The sequence below is a fragment of the Thamnophis sirtalis genome, unplaced genomic scaffold (assembly GCF_051295495.1).
Source record: "Thamnophis sirtalis isolate CommonGarterSnake01/CBP01778 unplaced genomic scaffold, rThaSir2_p1.2 scaffold_1, whole genome shotgun sequence".
Classification (NCBI taxonomy): Eukaryota; Metazoa; Chordata; class Lepidosauria; order Squamata; family Natricidae; genus Thamnophis; species Thamnophis sirtalis.
In genome coordinates, this window is record NW_028261381.1 from 17688201 (window position 1) to 17714103 (window position 25903).

The window sequence follows — 25903 nt, forward strand, 5'->3', positions numbered from 1 at the left end:
TAGGGTCTTCTATCAGTGACTGTTTAGGAATTAGACTAGACTTTTCTTTTGGTCCCCTTCAAATACGTTGTTCCCACTGAAATTCCCATCCAGAAAATTTTGAAAATTGTGTTAAGTTAAAAAGTTGTTTTAAATTTTTTAAAAAAGTATTCGTTCTACTTATAAACAACTATTTGTTTATTGACTGTTAACGTTACAATGGTACTAAAAAAAGTGATTTATGACCGGTCTTTATATGACAGTTGCAGCATCCCCATTGTTACATGATCAAAATTCGGATGCTTGGTAATTGGCATTGTTTATGACAGTTGCACTATCCCAGGATCATGTGATCACCATTTGTAAACTTCCCAGCCAGCTTCCAACAAGCAGAATCAATGGGAGAAACCAGATTTACTTAACAACTGGTTGGTTTACTTAACAACTGCAATGATTTCCTTAACCACTTTGGGCAAAAGATCGTAAAATGGGACACAATTCACTTAACTGTTGTCTTGCTTAGCAACATAAATTTTGGACTTTATTGTGGTTGTCGAGAACTACATGTAGTTGATTTTAAAACAAGTAGCATTTTTCTTCTGTGTATGAAACAGGCGTATTGACTAGCTGTTTAGATAAAATTTTAACCTGATATTAAATATCTTCATGAAGCTCTTATGGCAAATTATATTCAATAACAATTATACATCTGCTTTAATGACTGGGATTTCCCCACCCCCGAGTTCTTGGCTCTTTATTTCTATTACAGGTATGTAAGATTTTCACTAAGAGTTCTTGAAAGTTTCTTGCACTATCAATTTATCAATTCCCTTTCCTCGTCCCTCAGAATGGCACTTTGGGATGTGGCATGAGACATGTTTGTATTGAAAATTCTGATTTACATCTTTTAAATAACCTATATGTAAATGGAGATAGTTAAAATGTTGACTGTGAGTAGCAATTTTTTGCTTTAACTCTGTTAATAGTTTTAGTATGCATTCCTGAACATGATGTTTATGGGAATTTTTTTAAAAAACAACTTTTGTTTATGTGTAATCTTCTCTTTTTTGTTGTTGTTTCCGTTACAATGCTTCCCCAGCAAGGACAAGTATGGAAGGTTTGCAAACTTTTTCACCTTCCCTCTGCCCGCTTTCAGATCAGCCTCATATTTCCATGATTTCTCTCTCTCTATTACTCACAACTGTAAATAATAATAACTTGCCATCCTGGCTTTTCACTATATCGTATAAATTGTGCAGCATGTTACAATTTGCATGAGACAGATTACATGAGAATTTTATGTTGACGAACAGGTATTGGCGTCAAATTAGAATTACTGCACAAATTTTCTTAATTTGAATTTGCTCATTGTACTTTGGGCATAGTTTTACTATGTAACACTTCTCCCAGATTGACTTCATTTTAAACTAGAAAATTGTACTTTTAAGGAAAGGTTTACCTTTAGCAGTTAAGGATAATTACTGCATTATGCAAAGTGATGGCCAGCTGGGTCATCATAAAAATCCGTAAGAACCCATTGAAACCTTACTATGTTAACAAATTTGAGGAGATTAGAAGTTTAGATAAAATTAAGGTTACTCAAATTAACATAATTCTTTAGGCTGGAAGCAAATGATCAGTACTAGTCAAATTGAGAACTGTTCCTACCACTCACCATACTGATTATTCAGTATATTTCAGAATAGTACGACTGGATCCCCAGCCCAATTTAGGATTTGATTTCTCTGAAAGAAATAATTGTGTGGGGCATGTGGTGTGTTTGTAGGTCAGAGCATACTGAATGTGGCTGCAGGTGCAAAACTTGTGCCTAAAGGTAACCTTGATAAGCACCATGACCCGTCAAAACCGCGGTCCACTAAAGCGCGTACGTGACGTCATCAGCGCGACAAATAAAATTAAAAATAAATTAAATTAAAATTAAATTAAAGCAAGCCGATTCACATAAAGGTTAGGGTTAGGTTAAGGGTTAGGGTTAGGTTTAGGGTTACGTTAAGTGTTAGGGTTAGGGTTAGGTTAAGGGTTAGCGTTAGGTTTAGCGTTAGGTTAAGGGTTAGGTTTAGGGTTAGGTTAAGGGTTAGGGTTAGGTTTAGGGTTAGGTTTGGGGGGGTTAGGGTAAGGTTTTCACGTTAATTTTAAATTTACCGCTCACAGCGTGCCGTTTTTGTCGCACTGTGATGACGTCACGTACGCGCTTTCGTCGAGCGTGCTTTAGTCTACCACGGATTTGTGGTGGAACCGATAAGCACAGTTTAAATGTGTCTTCATTAAAACTTTTGCTTTCATTTACAGTACATTTAAATGCACACTAGTGTTGATTGTTCAAATTGTAGGCAGACCAACGCTAACTCTAAGCTGCTTGTTTCTTTGATTCAGATGAGACATAAAAATGTAATAAGCCCATGAAGATTATTTTTTGCCAGTTGTTTAAGCTTCAGTAATTCAGGATAGCGATTAAAGATAAACCTACTTCACCTTCTGATAGAAGGAAAATATCAGTTTCTTTCAAGATTGCTTTTTCAGTTCTGCATTAACAGCTTTGAAATGTCCACACATTTTTCCCCAGTAGGAGAACATTTCTGTACTGTGTCTCATTGCATTGTCCAGCTGTGACAATCCTCATTCATTTTTTTTTTCACTTCACTATGAAGCCAAAGAGATATTTCTATTTCTTTATTGCAGATTATTTATAATAAATGCTTGGTGAAAAGAGTATATCTTTAGTTTCTTGTTTTTATTTTCTTCCATAGGCTTGTGGAGACCCAAAAGCTAAACCTTCATATCTTGTTGATAAAAATCTGGAATCAGCTGTTAAATTCATAGTCAGAAAATTTCCAGCTGTAGAGACACGCAACAATAATGTAAGTACATTCCATAAATAATTGAATTTCTTAAATGTCTCCTCCTTTAATCAGTTCTGTTAATGCAACTACTAGGGATTTATTGATGTTTCCAAAAAAAATAGTGTATAACACAGGTTGGCTTTTTTTGTAGTGACTATATTAGATGAAAAACTGACATTAAATAATTGTAACTTTGTTGATGACATAATAGGAGAAGCATTATGTGTTGAATATTACTATGTCCTAAAACTTTTATATTTGGTTAGGAGCTTATCTAATTTAGGATATGACCATACTAAGCAGTTACAATAGTTTTTAAGAAGAGAATTTCAGTGGAACGTTTTGAGTCTGTTAAGGTTTGTTGAGGAAAACTGAATGAAATAAATGTATTTGTAAGAAAGTTTCACATGGGCTCCTGCCTCTTGATTAAACTAGTCATTCCATTATAACCTGGGGTAGAAAATGAGCCATGACACTTTAGGAAAATTCTTTTTTTATGTAACTTTATTGATTTTTAAGTTAAAAGATCAGGTTAGAACATTTAGATACCTTGGGGTGGTTTTCCACTCGCAAGAGACATGGAAGACACATCTGGCTCATACATTGCAATAGGTCCTCAAATGCAATTAAACACTTATTTTACACAGGCGGAGGTCAGTTAGTACCTACTGCCTTAAAACTTTTTGAGGCCAAAACATTGGCACAAATTCTATATGGGGCACAAACAGGAATCCTTGCAAAGAAAGACTTGCTAGACACCATACAAACCAAATTCCTGCAAGCCATCTTATCTGCACCCAAAGGAACTCCAAATGCCCAGTTAAGTATTGAGACAGGCATGCCTCAAATTCAGGTAAGAGCCTGGAAGATTATGATCATTCATTGGCTTAAAATGCATTTCTTTCCAGAGCGACTGTCCCCACTACTGTTGACTGACAACTTCCCCTCCCCCTAGAAACAGGCAATTGATCACAAGCTGGGCTCTTATGAGCTCTCACCAGTATTCTTAATGTCTCTAGGCTTTGATCAAGCAAAGCAAGTAGTAATCAATAGAATGAAGGACATGGAGTTCCAAGAAAAACTAAATAGGTTGCCTCTCCACAGTAGGGACAGAATCAAACGGTGTGTGGGAATCGGCAAGATATCTAAATGACCTGATCTCTCCAAAAGAAAGAATAACTTTCTTCAGAGCCAGATTTAACATTCTTCCTTCAGCACTCCTCCAGGGCAGATATAAGAGAACACCAATAGCAGAACAGGTTTGTATATGTGGTAAAGGAGAAGTTGAAGATATCTCACTGTGAGCTATACAGAGTTTGTAGGTCTGCACATATTCTCCCCTTATTAGAGAGATTGCCAAGGAGGGCAGACAATTTTTATGTAGGTTTTCTCCTCCAGGACACACACCCGGCCACCATGTATGCAGTGGCAAAATTCTGTGTTGCTGCAATGTCCACAAGAAAAAAGTTGGTTACAGAAATATAGTTGTCATCTTGTACCAATTATTTGGACATATCTCTAACAATTTCTGGACCATTGTATTTACTCCCATACTTATCAGCTTTTCACCCAGGTAAACCAGGGAGTGACCCGAACAATTTGAGAACTTGTATGTTATTATCCACTTTTAACATCAGTACTTTTTAAATTATATTTTAATGTCAGTACTTTTTAACACAAAAAGTAATGTTATTGCTGGTCTTTGACCGTAATAAAGATTTATACTATACTATACTAAGTTAAAAGATAAGCAGAAAACAAGATCTGAAAACGAAAATGTCAGAGCAGAAAAAAGTGAAAGTGCAAAAAAAAGGAAAATAGAAAAGGCTTTCCATTTTTTTTCATACAGATAAAGTAAAATATATCAAACTTTTGATCTAAGATTAACAATTGTCTATGTTATTTCCATAATCCCATATAATTCTAATCATCAAGTCCCCAAAGTGATTTTCAAGTAGAAATAATATTTGTCAAAGTCGTTGCTTTCATCAAAACTGTCAAGTTCATTATCTGTGGCAATTCCACCACTTCATCATCCATTAATCCATTCACTTTCTGAAAATTCTTGATTTGTTTTGATAGCAGAGCATCTTCAAAGATACTGAATAGGGGATGGGGTGGGATATGTGATATGTTTTTATATTGTTTTGCAGTTTTATAAACCAGTTTGTGGTGATGCTGAAAGGTAGGTTAGAAATATAATAAATAAGTAAAATAGAATCATCTCCTACAATGATAACATATTTCCAATATCCCGGGTCTCAATTTGGGTAATTGCGCAAAACTAAAGTATTTCTGTTCTTTTGGTATTGTGAACAGGATGGAATAAAATATCCTCAAATGATGTCTTTTACAGTGTTTTTCTGTATCTTTAGATTTGTTTCAATTAATTCAGTGGTGTTATTGCTACATTATCAAATTTTGTTCAATAAAATAAGCATACACTGCTTTAAAGATATTTAAAATCTTAACTGAATGCTGATAGATATATAGAAAGCTCTCAGTTGGTTAATTTTTTATTTCTTAATAATGGAAAATTGGGAGGAAGATGTTCTTACCTATCTGTTTTTCTTCTCAGAAGTGGAAAGGGGAGGCAGGTAATGGGTTTGCATGATTTCTGCACAGAACACTTTGCACGACTGCTTGAAATTTCCTATTTCTGATGCAGTTTATTTAGTTCAGTAACTATATTCCTTTTTATGGTCCCATTGGTGATATTAATATATTTATGTATCTAAAACTTTATTTCAGATGTATTTTATGCTATAAGTTGCATCCGACAATTATGATTAGAGAAGGCCCATTGGAAATCAGTAAGGCTTACCGTGTTTTCCCCAAAATAAGACAGGGTCTTATTTTATTTTGACCCACGAAATATGGCCTTGGTCTTATTATCGGGGGGGGGGTCTTATTTGTGTTGGCTGGCCGGCACTGCTCTGACGTGTCCTGTCACTGCCCTGCATCGGGTTGGGCTTTCTTTGCGAGGGGGACAATCTGGGGAGTGAGAGATTTAGGAAGCCTGGGTTGGCGTGGGGCAGTTTCTCCAGTGAAGCATCTGATTCATCCCCAGGAGTGAGCATTTTGCCTCCTCTCTGCCACAGCTGGGAAGCTGCAGAGGAAGCCTGCCATGCCCGGCGAGGGGGATGAGAAGAGATGACAAGAGAAGCCATGTCTTGCTCCACACCTCTCACTTCTCCTCCACCCCACCTGCCACCTGTCTCGCTAAAGAGACGGTGGGGAAGGGAAGCAGAGACGGTGGGGAAGGGAAGCAGAGATGGTGGGGAAGGGAAGCAGCATTGGGGTGGAGTGGGAGGAGTTGGGCTGGGAGACATGCGTCCTCCCCAAGACTTACAGCTCCGTCGTGTTTCTCGCTGTTTTGAATGGCAGCCAGATCGGCTCAACTGATCCGATTAAGCAGCCGAGAAGCGCTGAGGTGACTGGGGAAGGGAAGGGCTTCCTCCTGTACTTGCCACGGCACCCTTTCACTAGGGCTTATTTTCAGGGGAGGGTGCTTATTTACACCCACCTCAAAAACCAGACAAAAACCAGGCCTGGGCTTATTAGCAGGACATGTTGTATTTTCGGGAAACACGATATTAGTTATGTAAAGCTAAGGTCCCATTGATTTCTATAGATGTACTTTAAGAATGATGAATTCTGATTCAAATGTTGCACATTGTCAACATTTCAAGTAAGTAGTTTTGCAAGCCACAGCAATATCTGTAACTTTCAAATGCAGTGACTTTGGCATGATCTGTATGTATGCTTTTATAGTGGAAAGCATCATCCACCCATGAAAGGATTATTAATTACCCAATGGAAAAGTGGTGTTTAGAAGAGCCCAAACTCAGACATAATTTGTCTGAGGGTACACACTTTCCTTCAAGACTCATTCAGAACATTTCTCTAATTTTTTTTTTATGTCCCACAGCAAATTACTGATGGTCTGGTCTCCATAGACACAAAGCAATTCATTTGTAGTCTGAGATCATGCTGCTGAAATTTGATAACAAAATATCTGGATTTGCCTTGTACAACTTTGAGCAGGATGGGGATGGGTTCTAGCCATGCATCTTCCATTGGGATTGTCTTGTGATGCATGGTCTCATGTGGTCCTGAGAAGATCAGGAATTTGGGCTGATTGCTCAAAAGCTGGCCATTCCTGCACTGAAGATTCCACGGCATTGGAAAATTTTCTTCCAGAACATTATTGGGATGGAAACTATATGGATATTGGAGGCAGGAAATATCATTTCAGAGAAGACACCATATTGTTCAAGTCTTGGTTTGTACATCCTCCTAAATGTCATTTCTAATCAAGGGGATCCGAAGCATATGAACCCTGCAAATCTTACCAGATGAGCAGAAACCATGAGAGATAGGTTCCTCAGATAAATTGGTCATATCCATTAGTGTCTTCTTAGGTGAGAGCCAATACCACAAATTGTACTCCAGAACCTCACAGATAACAAGTGAAGCTCATGAAGCAGTGGTATCACATGGGCATACTAAGATACATTCAACACTGTTGGTACCATGAATGGTCTTCAAGCACACACTCATGTAGAGAGAATTGCAACTGTGGGGTGACTATGGCTTATATGATCTGGAGAGTTCCTCTTCTAAAAATGGGTGCAATTGGCCACCATTCATAGCTGACTAAAGGTCTTCTTGCCTTTCACTGCTATTTGAGCACGAGCAATGAGTCCAAGCTGTTCCCCAGATTATGCACTGGTCTTGAGTGTAGGAATGCAACCCCACCCAAGAGTTAAGGTGGAAAATCTCCAGATCAAGGGAGAGAAAGGCACAGTTTTAGTTTGGATTTTCTTCTTGTCATATGATTACTTTTTATAACGAAAGAGGAATAGTTGGCTATCAGAACTTAAGTTTTTATGTAGGCTGTGTTTGTGTGTGTGTGTGTACACATATACATTTGCTTTATATTTTAGTATTTTTCAAAGCTAATTTTAGGGTGGTGTTAGACAGGTTCTACCTGCTTAATATTGTGCATCAGACAAAAATGTTGCAACAAGAACAAAATCTCAAGAGTCAGCAAAAGTTGCCAAAACTGGATTTGCATTGCATACAATGCTTCGAGAATAGCAGTTGGATGCAGTGATTAAGTAAAGTTCTTACACCAAAGAAGTTTTAAAGTTTTGAGCTAATTAGGTTTAGGGTTTTGTTTTTTGTTTTGCTCCCTGTAATTTTTAGAATGAGATTAAACTAATTTTTAACTGTTCACTTATTTCGTATTACAGATACATTAATTGTGTATTAATTAAATTCAATACTATGGCTGGAGTAGAACTGATTTCTTTTAAATTTTGTTGTTGTTTTTTTTAAAAAAAATCTCCCAAGTATACAAACAAGTCATTTAGTATTCCTATCTTGAATGCACAAAAATATGTTATAAGGTATAAATTAGATGGAATTTCTGTTCCTTTTTGGAATTCAAATGAAAAAATAATGATGGGAATGTTATTATATTTCTATGAGGCTTGGTCCGCTGTTGGGATAAAATGCTATCTACTGATCCTTCGGTTGGCACTAAACAATGCCAGCATATTGTGTCTCTATTGTCTCTGTTCTAAGATCCTATCATTTGAGGGGATCCTGATTTGTCAGTCTGGCTTTGCTCCTAACCTCTTTCACCATGTCTTTGGTCAGCAGGGAGAAGCTGTCTTATGGTCTCTAGCTAAAACTTTCTGAACAGATTTGTGTGCCCCTCTTCCCACGCACCATTTGGACATCTCTTTAAGATTAAAAAAAAAAAGTGAAATAAAGCATAAACATCCCCAGAGAGCAGGAAAGCAAGACATTATCACAATTGGGCAAGCATATACAGGTGATTCTGAATCTGAAACAACTGACACTGCAAGACTAACTTCTTTTAGCCAATCATTTATTTCAAGAGGAGTGAAACTAATCTAGGAAGACTGAAAAATAAACAAACGAAAACACTTTTCAGATATCAAATTCTATTTTCGGGATAGTGCATGAGGGAAATTACAGCTGCTATATATACACCATACTCTTAACACTACATCAGAATATTATTTAAATGAATTGGCGCTTAATACACTTCTCCGAATAAAATAGCGGAAATGTTGTTGTTTCAGAGTAGCGTTAATACAGAATTATACAGATTTGCCTCCTCTTCTCCTCTGTACTTTCAGGCAGCCTGGAGAAGGCTCTTTCAAATTAGAGAAATTGTGGGACATAAATGAAGAGAACCCAGGAGGCATAGTGCTAATTGAGAGGGCAGTTGCTGGAAGAAAAATGATTGCAGTCAACTATGGGTAGTGGTCAATTCTGAAAATAAATTTTTGATCACTCCCATTACAAGCCACTTGATCTGGCCACTAAGAGAATGGATGATAAAGCATTCTAGATTTTACACGGTGGCGCAGTGGTTAGAGTGCAGTACTACGGGCTACTTCTGCTGACTGCCTGCAATTTGACAGTTTTAATCTTACCAGGCTCGAGGTTGACTCAGTCTTCCATCCTTCTGAGGTGGGTAAAATGAGGACCCAGATTGTTGGGGGCAATAGGCTGACTCTGTAAACTGCTTAGAGTGGGCTGTGGAGCACTATGAAGTGGTATATAAGGCTAAGTGCTGTTGATATTGCTATTGGAATATGTTGGCTTAAAGGGCATATTCCACTTGTATACAGGTAATCCTTGACTTAATACCTTTGTTTAATGACTGTTCGAAGTTACAATGGCACTGAAAAGAAGTGACTAATGACCAGTTTTCACCATTATGACTATTGCATCATCCCCATGGTCACATGATCAAAATCTGGATGCTTGGAAACCTGCATGTCCCAGGGTTATGGTTATCACCATTTGTACCCTTCCCAGCCACCTACCGGCAAGCAAAATCACTGGGGGGAGCCAGATTTGCTAAACAACCGCATAATTCACTTAATAACTTTAGCTATCCATTTAACACTATAGTAAAAAAAGGCCATAAAATGAGACATGTAAAATGCTAACTCACTTAACAACCGCCTTGTTTAGCGGTAGAATTTTTCAGCTCAATTGTAGCTGTAAGTTGAGGGCTACCTACATAACAACTTAAAGGTGTTTTAGTCATGGGCTTGGGTAAGGGAATGGTACCATGTTTCCCTGAAAATAAGACAGGGTCTTATTTTCTTTTGTCCCCTGAAATCAGCGCTTGGCCTTATTTTCAGGGAGGTCTTATTATTTTTGAGGTGAGAAGGTGGCAAGTGTGGTCACCTCATGGCTGCTGCTGCGTTGCAATATTTTCAGGGAGGGCTTATTCTTGGGGGAGGACTTTTTTTAGCACATGCACTCAAAAGCCCAAATGGGCTTATTATCCGGGGAGGATAATTATTTTGATAATTATTTATTTTTGGGGAAACAGAATACGATCAAGATGGAGGTTTGGAATTGTCAGAGTACAAGGGTGTGTTGGGAAACTGCAAACAGAAAGAGGAATTATACAGTATCTTCCAAAATACCAACTTTCAAGAACTAGAACTGGAATGTAAGTTGTAATGAAAATGCCAGTTTTTAAAAGCCCTTTGGAGCCCCGAACACCATGCCTATCCATCTTCAAAAGTACAGTCAAAATGAATTTGTTGGTGATGACCAGAAATTTTCTCTTCTGAATTTATTTTTGCCCCTTGATTCTCCTGTAGACTCTCCTAGTAGCACTGAAAAATCTGATTTGTAAATATGATTGGGGGGAAATTACATTCCATTTCTTAGTAGTGAATTTTTCCTCACACGGTTTTTCTGCAACTTTGATAATAAAACAGTTTTAATTGGTATAGTCTACCTTTATTTTGATCAGAAATGTATTGTTTCACTTAATTACTCAGGAATCTCTTGCATTTTGGCTACTTGTTGTCAACAAATTACTAAAAATGTATCTGATAAGACGTAAGAAAGATTTGAGATTAATAGCACTTAGATTTACCATATTTTTGGAATATAAGACGCACTGGAGTATAAGATGCACCAAAGTTTTGAAGAGGCCATTTTTTGCAAACCTCCCAAAAAAAGGCCCATTTTTCGCAAAAATGGGCCTGGTTTTTCCCCCAAAAAAGGCATAAATAGCCTTTAGGGGGCTTGCAGAGTGCTCCTAGGGGGTGCCCCCCCCAAAAAAGAAAAAAAAAACCCTTTTTTGCGGAAACAGCCTCGTTTTTTTTGTCAAAACAATTGCATGCATAGCCTTTAGGAGGCTTATGGAGTACTCCTGGGGGGCTGGGGGGGGCATAATTGGGCAAAAACAGCCCGTTTTTCACTCATTAAGTTAAGCATTCTTGTTATTTAAGGAGTAATCTTAAAATACACTTTAAAAACAGATTTTATTTCACCAAGACAATCATTTACATAATGTTTAAATGAATTGCCTAGGATTGGGTAGGAAACATGACTATGCTGAGTGGCTGTTATATTTTTCATGGTGGATGCTGCAATGCATCCATTCAATCTCTTAGATTATTAAATGGGACTGGTCCATATCTAAATGATTGTCTCCCATTTATATTTGCTGACTGGAGCATACTTTCCGTAGCTTTCTGCTCTAGTCCTTTGAGAGCAGAGCGCTAAAGTGGTTTTAATAGCTACTTCCTTTGCCAGGGTCATGTGACTGCTTAGTAAGTAGTTCCCAGCTGTTTTTCCGTACATTTGATGCATAACTATTTCACTTGGGAAAACATATTTCTATGGAGGGGCCATGCAAGACTTTGAGGGTGTGGGAGCTCTGCTTTTTCGATGATTCAAAAATAAAATCTTCCACAAATTACATAGCATCTTTTTTGAAGAGTTTGCTCAGCTGTACCATGTACTATTTTATAAATAAGGAGGCAACTGGATATATGAAACTGTAATAAAAAAAATCGTTTAATCTGAAATTATTACAGTGTCTAATGTTAAATTTAACAGCAAAGCGTGTTTCAAATTCTGACTTAAAAATATCATGAAGTTGTATGAGGTCACTAGGTAGTACAGTAATTATATTTTCAGGAGTACAATTCAGTATAACAATTACAATAGTGACAAGAGATTTGGGTTCAAATCCACCCATTAATGCAAAAGTTCACAGATGATTTGGGTTCTTTTAATCTCTCGGTTTACCTAATGTCACCAGATTGTTGTCATTAGGAAAAATTGGAGGAGGGAGTGTTTCTTCCGGATAAAAGGTGGATCCTAAATATGAAAAATAAATCTTCAGTAAGTTTATTTACCTAGGAAAAAATCTATAGGATTTTTTGAAAATACGCTATAATATTAAAGATACAAGTTTGATTTTTATGGTCATGATTTCACTTGGTGAATTGGATTATGAAGAAATAAATAAAAGTAAAAAAGACTTAAAAGTTTTTCTTAAGACAACTTATACTTCTATGGAATACAACATTTATTTAAATATTACACAAATATATTAAAAAATACATTTGCATAACTCAAGCCATGTGAATTATCATAGGAGTAGGCAATGTATTGCATTTCAAATGTTCTGTGTTGGTGTTTTACTCTTCCCGCAATTCTTAAACATGAAAATTAAGGTGTCGTCATTCAACAATATAAATATGAGTTTCTTACTTTAGAATCATCCAAATGAAATGTCAGGTGGATTGGCATTTGATCAGTTAAACAACCCATCATATACTGGCTACAAATTAGTAAATGATTATGCAAAAATATGTTTTCTCTCATCTCAGTTAGAAGCTGTAGAGCAGTTACAGTTACATGTACTCAGTTTAAATTTTGACTCCTAGTAGTTTCATGCCTGTGGTAATTACTACTTTGTAAGGGCCAACCACTGCACAGACAAGATTTACAGGTTTATGCATGAAGTAGACAAGCAGCCTCAGATGTTCATGTATCTTCCAGCATTGTAGAGTCTGACCCTGTTTCTTTACAGGGCTATATAATCAAGGCAAAAATCATGGTGATAAGTAACTTTTCTTTCTCCATGTTGCTAATTTGTAATATTCCTGATTAGTAATTAGTAACTAATTGAGAACAATCTTTGGTCTCCTCTCTCCCATTTCAAATATAAAGCTTGACTAAGTTGACAGTTTTACTGTGGCATGCTTAAGATAAGGGTGGATTGCTGCCGGCATTACTGCCAGTTTGGTATGCATGCAATTTTGCACGAGCGAAGAGTGTGGGTGCCAAATGTGTGCTCTGCGCACGTGTGCAGTTACTCATAAATAGGTCTGCGCATGCACAGAACATTTAAAATGGGGAAAAAACATGCCGCGACGACTGGGAAACAGGTTTGGAGGTGTGGCAGGCCTGGGTCGCTGCTGGTTCCGGCGACCCAGGCTGACAAACCATTACTTGTTTGGCCGAACCTGTCCGAACCGGTAGGAACCCACCTCTGCTTAAGATGTTCTGAGTTGGAGTTGTGGTGATTTACTAAAAGAAGTAGGGGCGGGGGATGAGAAAGATATATTTTATTAATATTTTCTTTTCATATGGGAAGGAAATAGGGCATATCACTGACCCACCCATTCCCAGAGCTCCAGAGTTCAGAAGACTGCTGGCAATAGTTACAGTAGTGACTAACTATAAAATCACATTGACAGAATGCTCTGCTTGCACGACCTAACCAATTCTCTTGCATAAGGGTTGATCCCAGAAAATAGTAACCTTTCTTTGGCGTATAAAAAAGGAACTGGTAGAAGTATTGCAGAAATTAATCAGTAAATATTTAATTGATGGACTGCCAATATATATATATACTTTCATTACTTTCCTTGAATTGTTACTCATTAGATAGACTCAACTATACCCAATGAACTGCAGAATGAACATCTTGCTATTTTAGAAATTATTAATCATAGACTCTAAACATTAAAGTAATTAGCAGAAGTAAGTAAAATTAGCAGAAATAAAAGCAGAAATTTGCCAAATCCTTACCAACTTAAAGACATTGAATGGAATAGATAATAATTCATTTAAAACCTAAAAATATGATCTTCTTAAACAGTTTCCTCCTTATTTTCATTTTACAAAGTTTTTTTCCTGATATATCATAGTTAAGTATTGATTGTGATATGTTAGGAGCAGGTTGCTGTCCCTGAAACTTCTCAGAAACTGGCTAGAGATAGTATTTAAACTGTCAGAAAAGAAAAATTATTAAATACATATGAGCTAAATAACAAAATCACATTTGTATTATTATTTTTTTGCTCTGTGTGGGTCTTCTTAAGATCTTCTTAAGAGATTCTAGAAAACAAATGAACATTTTAAATGTAATATGTGTCTTTAGAAATGGAATCTGGATATTTTGCATATTATTCATTGGTGGCATGTAAAATGTTTGCTATACTTCTTACAGCTGAAGCTAAATTATGGGATCATGCAATGTAAATAAAAAAAATGATAGGCTGCAGAATAGCAAAGCTACTTGCAACAGCATTATATTTCCATTTAACTAATCTTTGTACAAGCTCACTTGCAGAAGAAAAAGGTTCTTGTTTAATCCTGTAGAGCATTAATCGGAAGATCTAGAATGAGGGATCAAACGGGTACTGTTATTGCATATGTGAAAACACAAATCAAAATCGCTCCTCACAAAAAAGCTAGATTCATATTACAAATTACAAGAAAGTTGAGTTGAAAGAGAAATACTAGAGACAAAAAGTAAGAAAAACATGGCTTTTAAAAGACTTTTGTCCAACCCCTCGAAAGCAACTCTATTCTGGTTTTACATGACCAGAATGGAAAGGGGCTCTTGAATTGAGTGGTTAGCAACATTTCAAGCTGGGAAGACATTGGGGAATTTTGCGGAAACTTTCTATTTATGAAACCCCCCCCCCCTGCCTGATTTCTCCACTTTCTAATTTGATTTTTCTTCTGCCTACTTTTCCCCTTCTCCACTCCCTTCATATTTGATCCTTTTTCTAGCACTGATGACGTTACCTAGTTTGGGTAACGAAGTGTCTGTAAGAAAACAACTAACCTTAGAGAGCACTAAGAATCCTCCTTTCAATCCTGAACTACACATTCTCCTTTATTGATTCTTTTTCTGTTCAGTTTTTTTGTGCATTATTGGTTAGCACAAATTAGTCACAAGTTGCTTCATTTTTTAAATGAAAAATGTTATTAATTCTTATTAAAAGTGGTGGATTTAAGCATTTGGAGAGATTAGACTAAATCGGCAAGGTCCCATCAATATCAAATATATTGATATTTTATAATTTTATGTTAATGGTCTATACTAGGTTTTCTAAAAAGATAGAAAAATCTTTTACATAAGATGTATTTCTAAATTATTTTTAGCTGGAATCATCTCCAGTACTTTCTGTGAAACACTTAAGTCATAAAACAATGGTCATCCATTGGCTAAGAAAAGATGTTTTAAATATCTTAAATTTGAGCCCACTTTAGTATAGGATTATTTTTAATACAGAGGAAAATAGAAAAATGTCAACTTATTCTAAACCAAATTATACATGTTGAACAATATAATAGCATTGCAAAATAAACATTTTAAAATGCATCTTTATTTAATCAATGACTTTGTCAATTGTTCCTGCTCTTGAGATACATTGATTCTTAGGATATAACGCTATATTGATAATATTGGGCCATTTTAGTTAATCATCTCACATTAGCTGCTTATACGTATTGACTCATCAGATATACTCCAAGTGGATAAAAGAATATCATGAACTTGATTACTAATGTCAGTTAGAAAGGGATGAAGAATATAAATATTAAGAATGATCACATTCAGATGATATCACTGGTCTGTTATTGCTTAGCTATGTAGATACCGTGTTTCCCCGAAATTACAACATGTCCTGATAATAAGGCCATGCCACATTTTTCTGGTGGGTAAAAATATAAGCCCTCCCCCGCAAATAAGCCCCCTGGACAACCCCCCACCTCTGGCCAGACAGAGCACCACTTCCCAACCTAGTGGTATCCCAAAGGTGCCAAGCCGCGGAAACCGGGGGGGGGGAGGCAAAGGTGATCACGTTGCTTAGCGCCTTTGGGATACCGCTAGGTTAGTGAGCGGCTCTGTCCCCAGCTGAAGAGGGGGGTTGTCGGGTGGCTGCTCTCTTGCGAGCGGTCTCCCAAAGAGCCGGGCACAGCCTCATGGGCGAAGGACTGTGTTGTGCTGTCGCAGCAGCGCAGCACAGCAGCCATGAAGTGACAACACTCATGTGCAGCCACCCTGCAAACCCCCTTTCCAGCCGGGCACAGCGCCATTCACTGACCTAGGGGTATCGCCAAGCCGTGTGAGCACCTGTTCGCTGCCGCCCGGCTCCCGCGGCTTGGCACCTTCAAAATGGCAGTAAATGGTTGTACACTCTGCCCGCAGCTGGCCAACAACCATAGAGTGTACGCTCAGAGCGGCCACTGCTAAAAGACTTGGTTTGGAAGCTGCAAAAAAAGCCATGCGGCAGCAGAGGTGACCTGGCTCTGCGGAGAAAGCTGGGCCATGCATCGTGAGGCTGGCAGGCGCATGAGCGAGAGCGGAACAGCCGCTCGCGCAACTCCCCCTCCAGTCATGCAGAGCACCATTTACTGCCATTTCAAAGGCGCCAAGCTGCGGGAGCTGGGCGGCAGCGAATAGGCGCTCACGCGACTTGGCAATACCCCTAGGTCAGTGAATGGTGCTGTGCCCAGCTGGAAAGGGGGTTTGCCGGGTAGCTGTGCATGAGTGTGGTAGCTTCACGGCTCTTGTGCTGCACTGCTGCGATTCGCCCATGAGGCTGTGCCCGGCTCTTTGGGAGCCTGTTTGTAAGCCGCCAGGCAACCCCAAAGCAATAAACCCTTCCCTGATAATAAGGCCCAAGCTATATTTTGTGTGTAAAAAGAAAATAAGACACTGTCTTATTTTCGGGAAAACACGGTATATAATAGAGATAGTCCTCAACTTGCAACCATTTGTTGAGCAACCATTCAAAATTATGTTGGTGCTATACAAGGGGACTTACAATAGGTACACAAAGTTGTGGCCATCATAGAATCCCTGTGGTCAGGTGATCATGATTATTGACCTGCAGGTGTTCCCCATTCTCCATTCATAGTACCCATGCATCCTCTATACCAGGGGTGTCAAACTCATGGTCTGTGGGCCGGATGCACTATGCACTGGCCACGCCCACCTCTGTTTTAGCGAAGGGAAAAAAGTCATGGTACATCCTGTGATGACAAAGTGACACTGTGATTTGACACCCCTGCTCTATACTCTTTTATGTGGGACTGCAGCTTTTTCCTGCTGAACAACCTACTAGTAACAACTATCAACATCCGTTCTTATTTATGCTTCCAAAAATGATTCCTGTCAATAATTTTCAAGTGCAATTTATCTGCATTTAATTAAGGTATTTTAGGAGAAAGTAATAGAGAATTGCTTGAATGTTTATGAAAAGATGAAAAGCGATATCATTATGTTTGACTTTTGTGAACGTATTGAAAAACTCTATTGCCCTCATATATTGACCTAACACTATCTCTCAAAAAGAACATATCATTTCTCTCAGAATACTGTTGCTTCCCATCCTGAATTAACATTGCATGTTATAGATACAATTTCAAATCTATGACATTGTTCATGAAACTCAGTATGAGGCTTTAAGGAAATCACTGCCTTTATCATAGCACCCAGAGTGTAATGTATGTAGCATCCCAAAAGGTAACATTGCTGAAAAATACTATGTGAAAGCTTATGTTCACTGAATATTCTTGTTTTCATATTTTGCTCTTCCATATCTTCACCAATGTCTTAACATGCTAGCCTCTTGCTTCTTTTTCATCTTTGTTTCTTTTGTTGCTTGTGTTTCAATGTATATTGTGTTATATTGGCCTGGTTAAAGAACCGTTACCGTATTTTATGTTTGTATCTATATTTTATTTTGCATGCTTAACGTGGCTTTGCCTGGATATTCTTTTTGGTAAGTTCTGAATTTTAAAAGTGTATTGTTTTTTTGTAGTAAACCTGTAAACTCTCTTGTCACCAATCTTTCCCACATCAAGAAATCTGTCCTTCTTTTCATCATGCTGATTTGTGCTGATAAATGGTTTTGCTTTGGCTAATTATCTGTATAACCAACCTACATAACACTTTTAATTTCATATTTAGATCTTCTGTGCCTATGTCACAGTTTCTGTACTAATGGGTACTAATTACCTAGTAACCAGGACTAATGAAAAATAATAGTTGAATATGGTTTGAATCATTTTCAGCTCTCATGAAAAGATTGCAGAGAGCCCAGTGGAGTTCTCTTTCTGTGTGTGTGTGTGCATACCTTTTGCTCATGAAATGTGTGCGCACACCTGTGTATCACAGAGAGCTACTTGTTATTTGGAATGGGTGGATGGCTTGCTTATATACATATACAATGTCTATACTTAACACTTCAGTTCAGCAAGAGATTTCAAGAATGACATGTTAACCAATCTGACTGATTAACAGATACGCACATGGCACCATCCCTTTTCCTGACTTGCATTGCTCTTTAACCATGGTCTGTGCATAAGTAGATAGGAAAAAAATATCAATATTTAACCTTTTCAAATTCCAATTCATGCTATCTTGGAAGAAATTTCCTTTCTGGATTAAGGAAATGCTTTGTTCTTAAAAACAAAAAGCCACACCCAATGATTAAAGTGTATACTGAACATTTCTTTGAAGTGATCTGGTTGATTTAGATGTTACACACACAAAAAATGTTTATTCCGTCCACCTCTTGCTTCCCTAACAGCCAGCCTTATGGTAGATGTTTGTATTCAAAGGGGGAGAACTCCACTGAGTTTATAGCAGAAAAGACTGTATTCTGCTATTTATTGATTTTTGTAAAATTCCTATAAAATACAATTTCATATTAGAGCTATACGGTAAAACCATGAGCAAAAAGAAATTATGGAAAATTGGATACACATGCTTCTTGCAATAGGATTTCCTGATTTTCCAAAACTAAACTATTGCTTATGCATATAAGTATGTGTATATGTTTCAATATATATTTTTCTTTAATTTACAGCAACAGTTAGCTCAGCTGCAAAAAGAGAAATCAGAAATTCTGAAGAATCTGGCTTTATATTACTTCACTTTTGTTGATGTTATGGAATTTAAGGTAAAGATCTAAATATAGATTAACTTCCTTGAGTGGCTTGTAGCTAAAAGTTCCCATTAAGTATAGATTAAATCATTCTCTATGATGTTGGTTTGAGAATGATATATATAGCCTATCATAAATTATTTGTTACTGTAAGATGCTAACAAACAATCATACCTTTCTCTTCCTTTTTATTTCAAAGGATCATGTCTGTGAACTATTGAATACTATTGATGTTTGCCAAGTCTTCTTTGATATTGTAAGTCTGAAAAAATGAATCTTTTAAACTATTAAGATAGAAACATTACGAGGGAATATCAGGATTGTGTTGTTGCAGTTATATCAAGCTGGGCTTGTTTCTTATAAAGGATTGAAAATGGGACATGACATGGGTGAAATGCTACCTTTTCGGGCCAGTTCACCTAAACTGGTAGTAAAAAATGCTTTCAAAAAGTTTTTTAAAAAGTTCTGACGATAGCATGGCACAGGTGATTATCATAGCTGACTGTCGGAACTTTTTTTTAAAAAAAAATAGCATTTTTTTACTACCGGTTCAATCGAATAGGTAGTAAAAAATGCTTTTAAAAAGTTTTTTAAAAAGTTCTGACAATCAGTTGTGCAACAGTCAGCTGTGCTGCTTTCAGTCCTGCTTTCTAGTGAATCCATATCACGCGGCACAGCTGTTTCCCCCCCCCCCCCGGTTCTATTTACCTATGCAGACTCAGAAAAGACTTCTTAGTGCCTGCAGTGCGCATGCACGCAAAGGTAGTAGAATCGGTAGCAGACTTCAGAGCATTTCACCCCTGGGACATCCCTGCTTAAATTACTGTTAAATAATGCTAGATCAGGAATATCTGTTCAATATGGGGTCTTTAAATGTGCACGGTATTTAATTTTTATGTTTTAAAATTAAGCAATACAAGCTCTAGGAGCTGTTAAAAATTCAGGCAATGATCATTGATGACAAACTGCTGAACTGTGGTGCTTCCTAATGGATTTTGGCAAAACAAAGCCGTTGGCTGAATAGGCTTAATAAATAGGGTTAATTATCTTTACAAGTTTTTCTTTTAAATTTTCCAAAAACTACCACAAAAATAAAAAATCCTACTTCTCTGACTGTTCCATGCAACAGTGCACTGATTTGTCAGGAAGAGGATGAAGAATTAGGTTTTCAGCTTCTGAGAGAACTTTAAATTTTGTCATTATCTACTTTTACATCTGGAATCCAGAAATGTATTTTCAAGACATTTGACAATTATTTATTGGATCAGCTCACATAGAAGATTTTGGCTGGGACGAGTTAATAAATCAGACCAAATTCGAGAGCTCCAAAGGGTTGGGCCTGAATCAGTCATAGACATCAGTCAAAGGGCATGGAAAAATGCATGAAGAATAAGAACTTGAAAGTGATATGAGTAATCTGCTGTAAAAAGTGTGATGTCATGCAAGCCATGGCAATTATATGGAGTTGGGTGGTATCCATAATAACATTCGTCTTAGAAAGCCAAGGTCATCTTTGTCTCTGCACCTGGCCGGAACTGGATGGGTGGAAGCTGCCAGCGTAGCAGTGGAATATTGGACCATGTGATGGACTTGTGGGTGGGGGCAGTATCTTGAACTTTCAACTGGATGGGAAAACCTGGAAGCTTTCAGATTTGCATTTTCCCAGATGTGCCAACATCTTTTAATAAATCTTTTAATAAATTGTAACTCTGATTTAATTTTGGATGCTATTTGAAACCATGACATGTGCATTGTTTAATCAGTGAATTGATACATTTTGCATAATTTTTTTAAAAGACCTCTTTGTATTTTAATTTCAGACTGTAAACTTTGATTTAACAAAGAACTATCTAGACTTAATCATAACCTACACAACATTAATGATATTGCTGTCTCGGATTGAAGAACGGAAAGCCATCATAGGATTGTACAACTATGCTCATGAAATGACACATGGAGCAAGGTATCTGGTACACTGGGGGCCTTTGGGGGCCTCATTCACTTTGCACAAGTATTTTACACTAAATTCTTCTTTTGCTTTCAGTGATAGAGAGTACCCACGTCTTGGCCAGATGATTGTGGATTATGAGAATCCATTAAAGAAAATGATGGAAGAATTTGTACCACATAGTAAAGTATGTGTGAATTTTTGTGCTTGCTGAAATATATTTTTTTAAATTCAGTTAAGTGTTTTATAATGTCTCTAACTATTTTCTTTAATGATTTTAAAATAATTAGATCCAGTTGCATAAATAGATAAAACAGTTTATTTGTCTCTTGTAAGCAAAATCTGTAAATTGCTGTGTTATTGTGATTTCTTTGTTTTTTCCCCTGACTTCTGAATTTGTAAATATTTTATAGTGAAATAATGTTCAGTCACTTATTAAGTCTTGGAATATAACCAACATTTCATAATCATTATTCAATTCAATATTTTAGCATTCACTGTCCCTTTTGGTATCATATATGCTTCCCACATTTTCCAGTATTCGCAAAAATATAAAAATAATTCTATATGATACTTTGGGACATGGAGTTTTCACATCCTAGATTGTGCTTGCAGTAGTCCTATCAAAGAAGAATTTTACACTGCTAAAAATATGACATTCATAATTGTCACTTTCTTACTGAATGGAAGTATGCATGGCAATGGTAACCATTCACAAGCATATGAAGAGGAATGTTTAAATTAATAAGAGTTAATGGAGTGAATCCTGAGGGAATTGTAAGACATAAGGGAAATAAAACTCACTTTCCCTGCATTCCGCAAAGCTCTGTTAAAGATTCTCCGATTGCTGTATGTTTGGATTGAATTTATAGTAACCAATTTCATTCTTTATGATTATATCAACATGATATAATCATGTTAGCCAGCAACCAAATGCCTTTTAAAGCTTCTAATATTTGTCACCATTTGTCTATATTTTAAAAGCTCGCTGCATTTTTTTAAACAAGCAGTCGTTTTGCAAAAAGGAACAGTAAAAGGTAATGAAAGTAAATGGAAGTGTATTTGTGATGGAGCAGAGATGTTAAGGGACACATTTGGGAGGTGTGTGATGCCATGCCCTGGCTAGGAGTACTGTACAGGTTCAGGTAACCAAAGATGTTGTGGAGTACAAGAAGGAGGAGTTAATGGTCTGGAGAGAGCAGAGGATTGAGTAGTAGATGAACCATTTGGTTCTGATTGCTCCAAGTGGTGGATAGGTCATAAGCAGTGGAAGCAGTTGGGCTGTCTGCTAATTTAGTTTGTGTCTCAGAGCAGATGCAATATGAATCGAGAATGGAAGATATTATCATCTGTCCTTTGTCATAGACAAACTACTCTTTGATTGCTATGGAGTTCATTAGTACTACCAATCTTTTGTAGGAATGAATGGGTCTATTCATTTGGTCTGCCTGAGATGTTTAATGGATCCATCTGCTTTCCAGAGGACTCTTAAATAATTTACTGAAGCCCTGGAACACAGTTGTGGAGAGGCCTTGGTTATTTACTATGGAGACAACTGCAGCCTTAGACAGGATTGTACCTGAGCGACCTCTGTTTGTCTATTGATCTAGAGGAAATATTGAGTTTACTGAGGAGCTCCAGCAGATGAAGTGGCTGGAGAGATGAATAGAGGAATGCTGACAAAAAAAAACCCAATGAGAATCTGATCAAATAAGATAAGAACATAGGCTCAAGCCTATACTGTGGCAGTAACAGTGGCAAAATGGTAGTATGCCTCCACTCTGATTGTATGAATTACCACCTAGCTGTCCTGTTCAAATAAACCACAAAGACTGTGATAGAGGAGGATTTCTTGGGCTACTCTTAGAATTGGGAAATAAAATCATTGAAATTAGTTGGAATTTGAACATCTGCTATACAAACACTATAGAAGTGACCAGAATTACATCTTCTGTGTTATGATTTGGAGCCAGGATCTGAGGAAATGGGTTAGATTTTCTGTGGCATCAACTTTAGCATCTAGCACCTTGGATTATTTCCCTTCCTGGTTGATGAAAGCCTCAAGGAAGGTACAGATAGACAAGGCCAATGTGCAGATAGGTTTACTGCTACATTACTGCTACATCTCAGCTGTGCAATGTAACTCTTACGTCTCCAGTTGGCTCTATTTATCTACTTACTACATTTTTCATAAATAATTGAATGCAGTACAGCTCAAAACACCTGCTTAGATCGTTGAGAAGATAGGCCTCCCATTGCAGAGGAGCCTGGATGAAGCAGATTGTTTCGATGCTTTTTGGACTGTTTCATGCTTGGGTATGGTTTCAAGACCACATTAATCTCCCTTGGCAGCGAGCAGTGGCAAGGTTGGGATAGGGGACGTGCAACCCTCACAATTTTGCTTGATTTCTCAGTGGTCTTCAGTACCATTGATTATGGTGTCCTTCTACAGAGGGTTGAGATCTTTTTTCCTAAGGGGTCAGTTCCAGTCATTGATGATGGAAGAAGTCAAGGCCTAGGGCATTCTGTTGTGGAATGCCACAAGACGTGAAACTGTTACGATCTTTTTAAAATCTACATAAAGCTACTGGGAGAAGTCATCCATAAACAGAAAGTTAAGAATTGTTGGTATGCTGGTTTAGTGGGTACAGATGATGTCGTTGAGGTACAAGGGGAAGATTCATTGCCAAGGCATCAATCAAATTTAAAAAATTTTGAACTCAGACCAAGAAAGTGATTTATGAAAATTACTCAGACACTTCCTCCCCTGCCCCTTAGAAATTCACATTAAGATAAAAGAAATGAAGGGAAACACGTTCAGATTTTCAAGCTTCTGTTACTATACCTGTTCTAATAACAAATAGCTTTAAGTTTATACTTAAATCTATTTCTTAGTCTGGTCTACTTTATGGAGATGACATAAGATTCTCAGTCAATTTTTTTGCCATGTCGCCCCCTGCCAATTGGAACATTTGCTGAAGTTCTGATCTTGGGCTTGGAATTATCAACGTCTGGATGGCGAAAAGCAGGGTCAGTTCCAAAAAGTTGGAATGACTTTGGGTTCAGAATCCATCTGTATATTCCATCTTTAGTTCTGGATAGGATCAGCATCTCTTGTGCTGAATCGTTTTCATGACCTGCAAGTTCCTCCTCGATTCCCTGGTTTGACTTGAAGAACAAGAGGCAGTTGTATTTAAGTAGGATCTTCTCATCTTGTATGCCAGTTATGGCCTTTCTGAATCAAGATGTCCTCCTCATAGTTAATGTGCCTTGACTACTTTTCGATTACAGTAGTCCAATGCACTTTACATGCCCTTAAAGATACCTAGGTAGTAGAGGCAGTCCAAAATGCAACAGTTATGGGTGCCACTTGATTACCCATGGAATGCCTCTTCTTTCACAGTTGCATTGGGTTGGCTGGTAGTGCAATTCAAAGTACTTTAAAACTCCTCATGATTCAGCAGCTGATTTTTAGAAAACCACACCTTCCCTGTGGTGTATGCTTGTTCAATAAGATTTGGAGGGAAGGCTTGTGAACAGATTATTCTCTTATTGCAAGGTCTGTGGGGGTGAGCTGTCTCAGTCCCCACCCCCCCATTGAAATCTGATTAGTCCCAACCTACTTGGTATTTTAGAAAGCTAATATGTATGACTTTTTAAGAGGGCTACAGAGGCTGGTGTATTGTGAGTCTCTCGATTTCCCACAGGAGGAATATCTGTTTTAATTGGATTTTGGCTCTTTGTACATGACGTGATGATGATACATTGAATGTGTTTTATTTGTTTTTGTCTTGTTACAGAATATGGAAATGCAAGCCATTTAGAGTCAGATACATTTGGACTGATGTATAAGCCTTTGCAATAAATAGCAATCAGTAATATTGTTTTCTTTCAGCCAGAGATAGAATGTGAATTTACTATATATCCCATCACAGCTGTTTTGACGCAGGCTTAGCTTGCCAGTTCTCTGGATATACCGGCACTTAAAAAACAGCTGGGTGTATTTTACATGTAGTTGTGTAAGTACTACTTTTACCATGCAAATTGGAGTCAATGTTCAAGTTCTGCTATGAATTTCTTAAACATGAGTGACATTGGAGGTTTGAATTGTGATATTGGATTCAAATGTTATTTATTATCAGTTTTTAATATATATATATATATTGATTTATTATTAATTTGTGCTCTAGGCTCTTTCAGATGCTCTAATCTCACTTCAGATGGTTTATCCTCGTCGGAACCTTTCAGCTGATCAGTGGAGAAATGCTCAGCTCTTGAGCCTCATCAGTGCCCCCAGCACAATGCTTAATCCTGCACAGTCAGACACAGTATGTCACTCTTTGATTGATCTGTGTTATATTTATGCCTTGAAACCAAAAATCAGTTCCTCCTTTGATTCCTCCTCATGCCATAGAGAAGTGGCAGCTCTGATGATGAGTGGGGAGGAGTGGAGAACTTTCATCCAGGAACCTTAATTGTCCTTTGAATTCAGTTGTCTTGCTCAGTTTATTTATTATGCCTAAATGTAGGTTAATATAAATTAAGCGATGCATTTGCTTCAGGCAAATAACTATATTTATTTAAATAGTTAAAACATGCCTCTGCTGACTCATCCACAGGGGAGCCCGCAACCATGAGGCTGTTTAGACCCCTGAAAGCTCTCCCCTATCCTTTTAACTAACTTTAATCTGTTGCCTCTTCTTAACATTTTTAACTTTTCTATATACTCTTTGGTGTTTTATTGTACAGAGTCTCTCTTTGAGGGAGATTGAGTGGCACAGAAATGTGAAGAAGTAATTAATTAATTAAAAAGCTTAAAATACTGGCTGAGATAATGACATGCTAAATCATGAAGTATGCATTGCTCTTTTAATTTTGATGGGGGTATCTTATTTTTCAGAGTATAAGAGGCATCTCCCCCCCCCCCAAGAGCGTGGAAATGTTGGTGTTATACACCGAATACAGGCATTTTTGGCCTCCCAAAGCCCCACCCTCGCATCCCATTTTTGCGAAAAACTCAGGGTTTTTTGCCTTCCCTCAACCCCCAGCAG

At 37.5% G+C, this 25903-nt stretch overlaps 1 protein-coding gene across 8 annotated transcripts in view; it reads left to right on the forward strand.

Moving 5' to 3' along the window:
* The window catches only part of NCKAP1 (NCK associated protein 1), a 71228-nt gene that overhangs the window by 8607 nt on the left and 36718 nt on the right, over positions 1-25903 (forward strand). For 2 of the 8 annotated variants that reach the window (XM_087708161.1, XM_087708179.1), the window contains exons 2-8: positions 1079-1096; positions 2748-2858; positions 18827-18919; positions 19104-19160; positions 20725-20867; positions 20949-21039; positions 25043-25180. In XM_087708161.1, the coding sequence (XP_087564287.1) occupies positions 1079-1096; positions 2748-2858; positions 18827-18919; positions 19104-19160; positions 20725-20867; positions 20949-21039; positions 25043-25180 (651 nt within the window). The remainder of the gene's footprint in view (positions 1-1078; positions 1097-2747; positions 2859-18826; positions 18920-19103; positions 19161-20724; positions 20868-20948; positions 21040-25042; positions 25181-25903) is intronic. The other 6 variants (XM_087708165.1, XM_087708190.1, XM_087708172.1 and 3 more) reach the window with 3 other exon arrangements.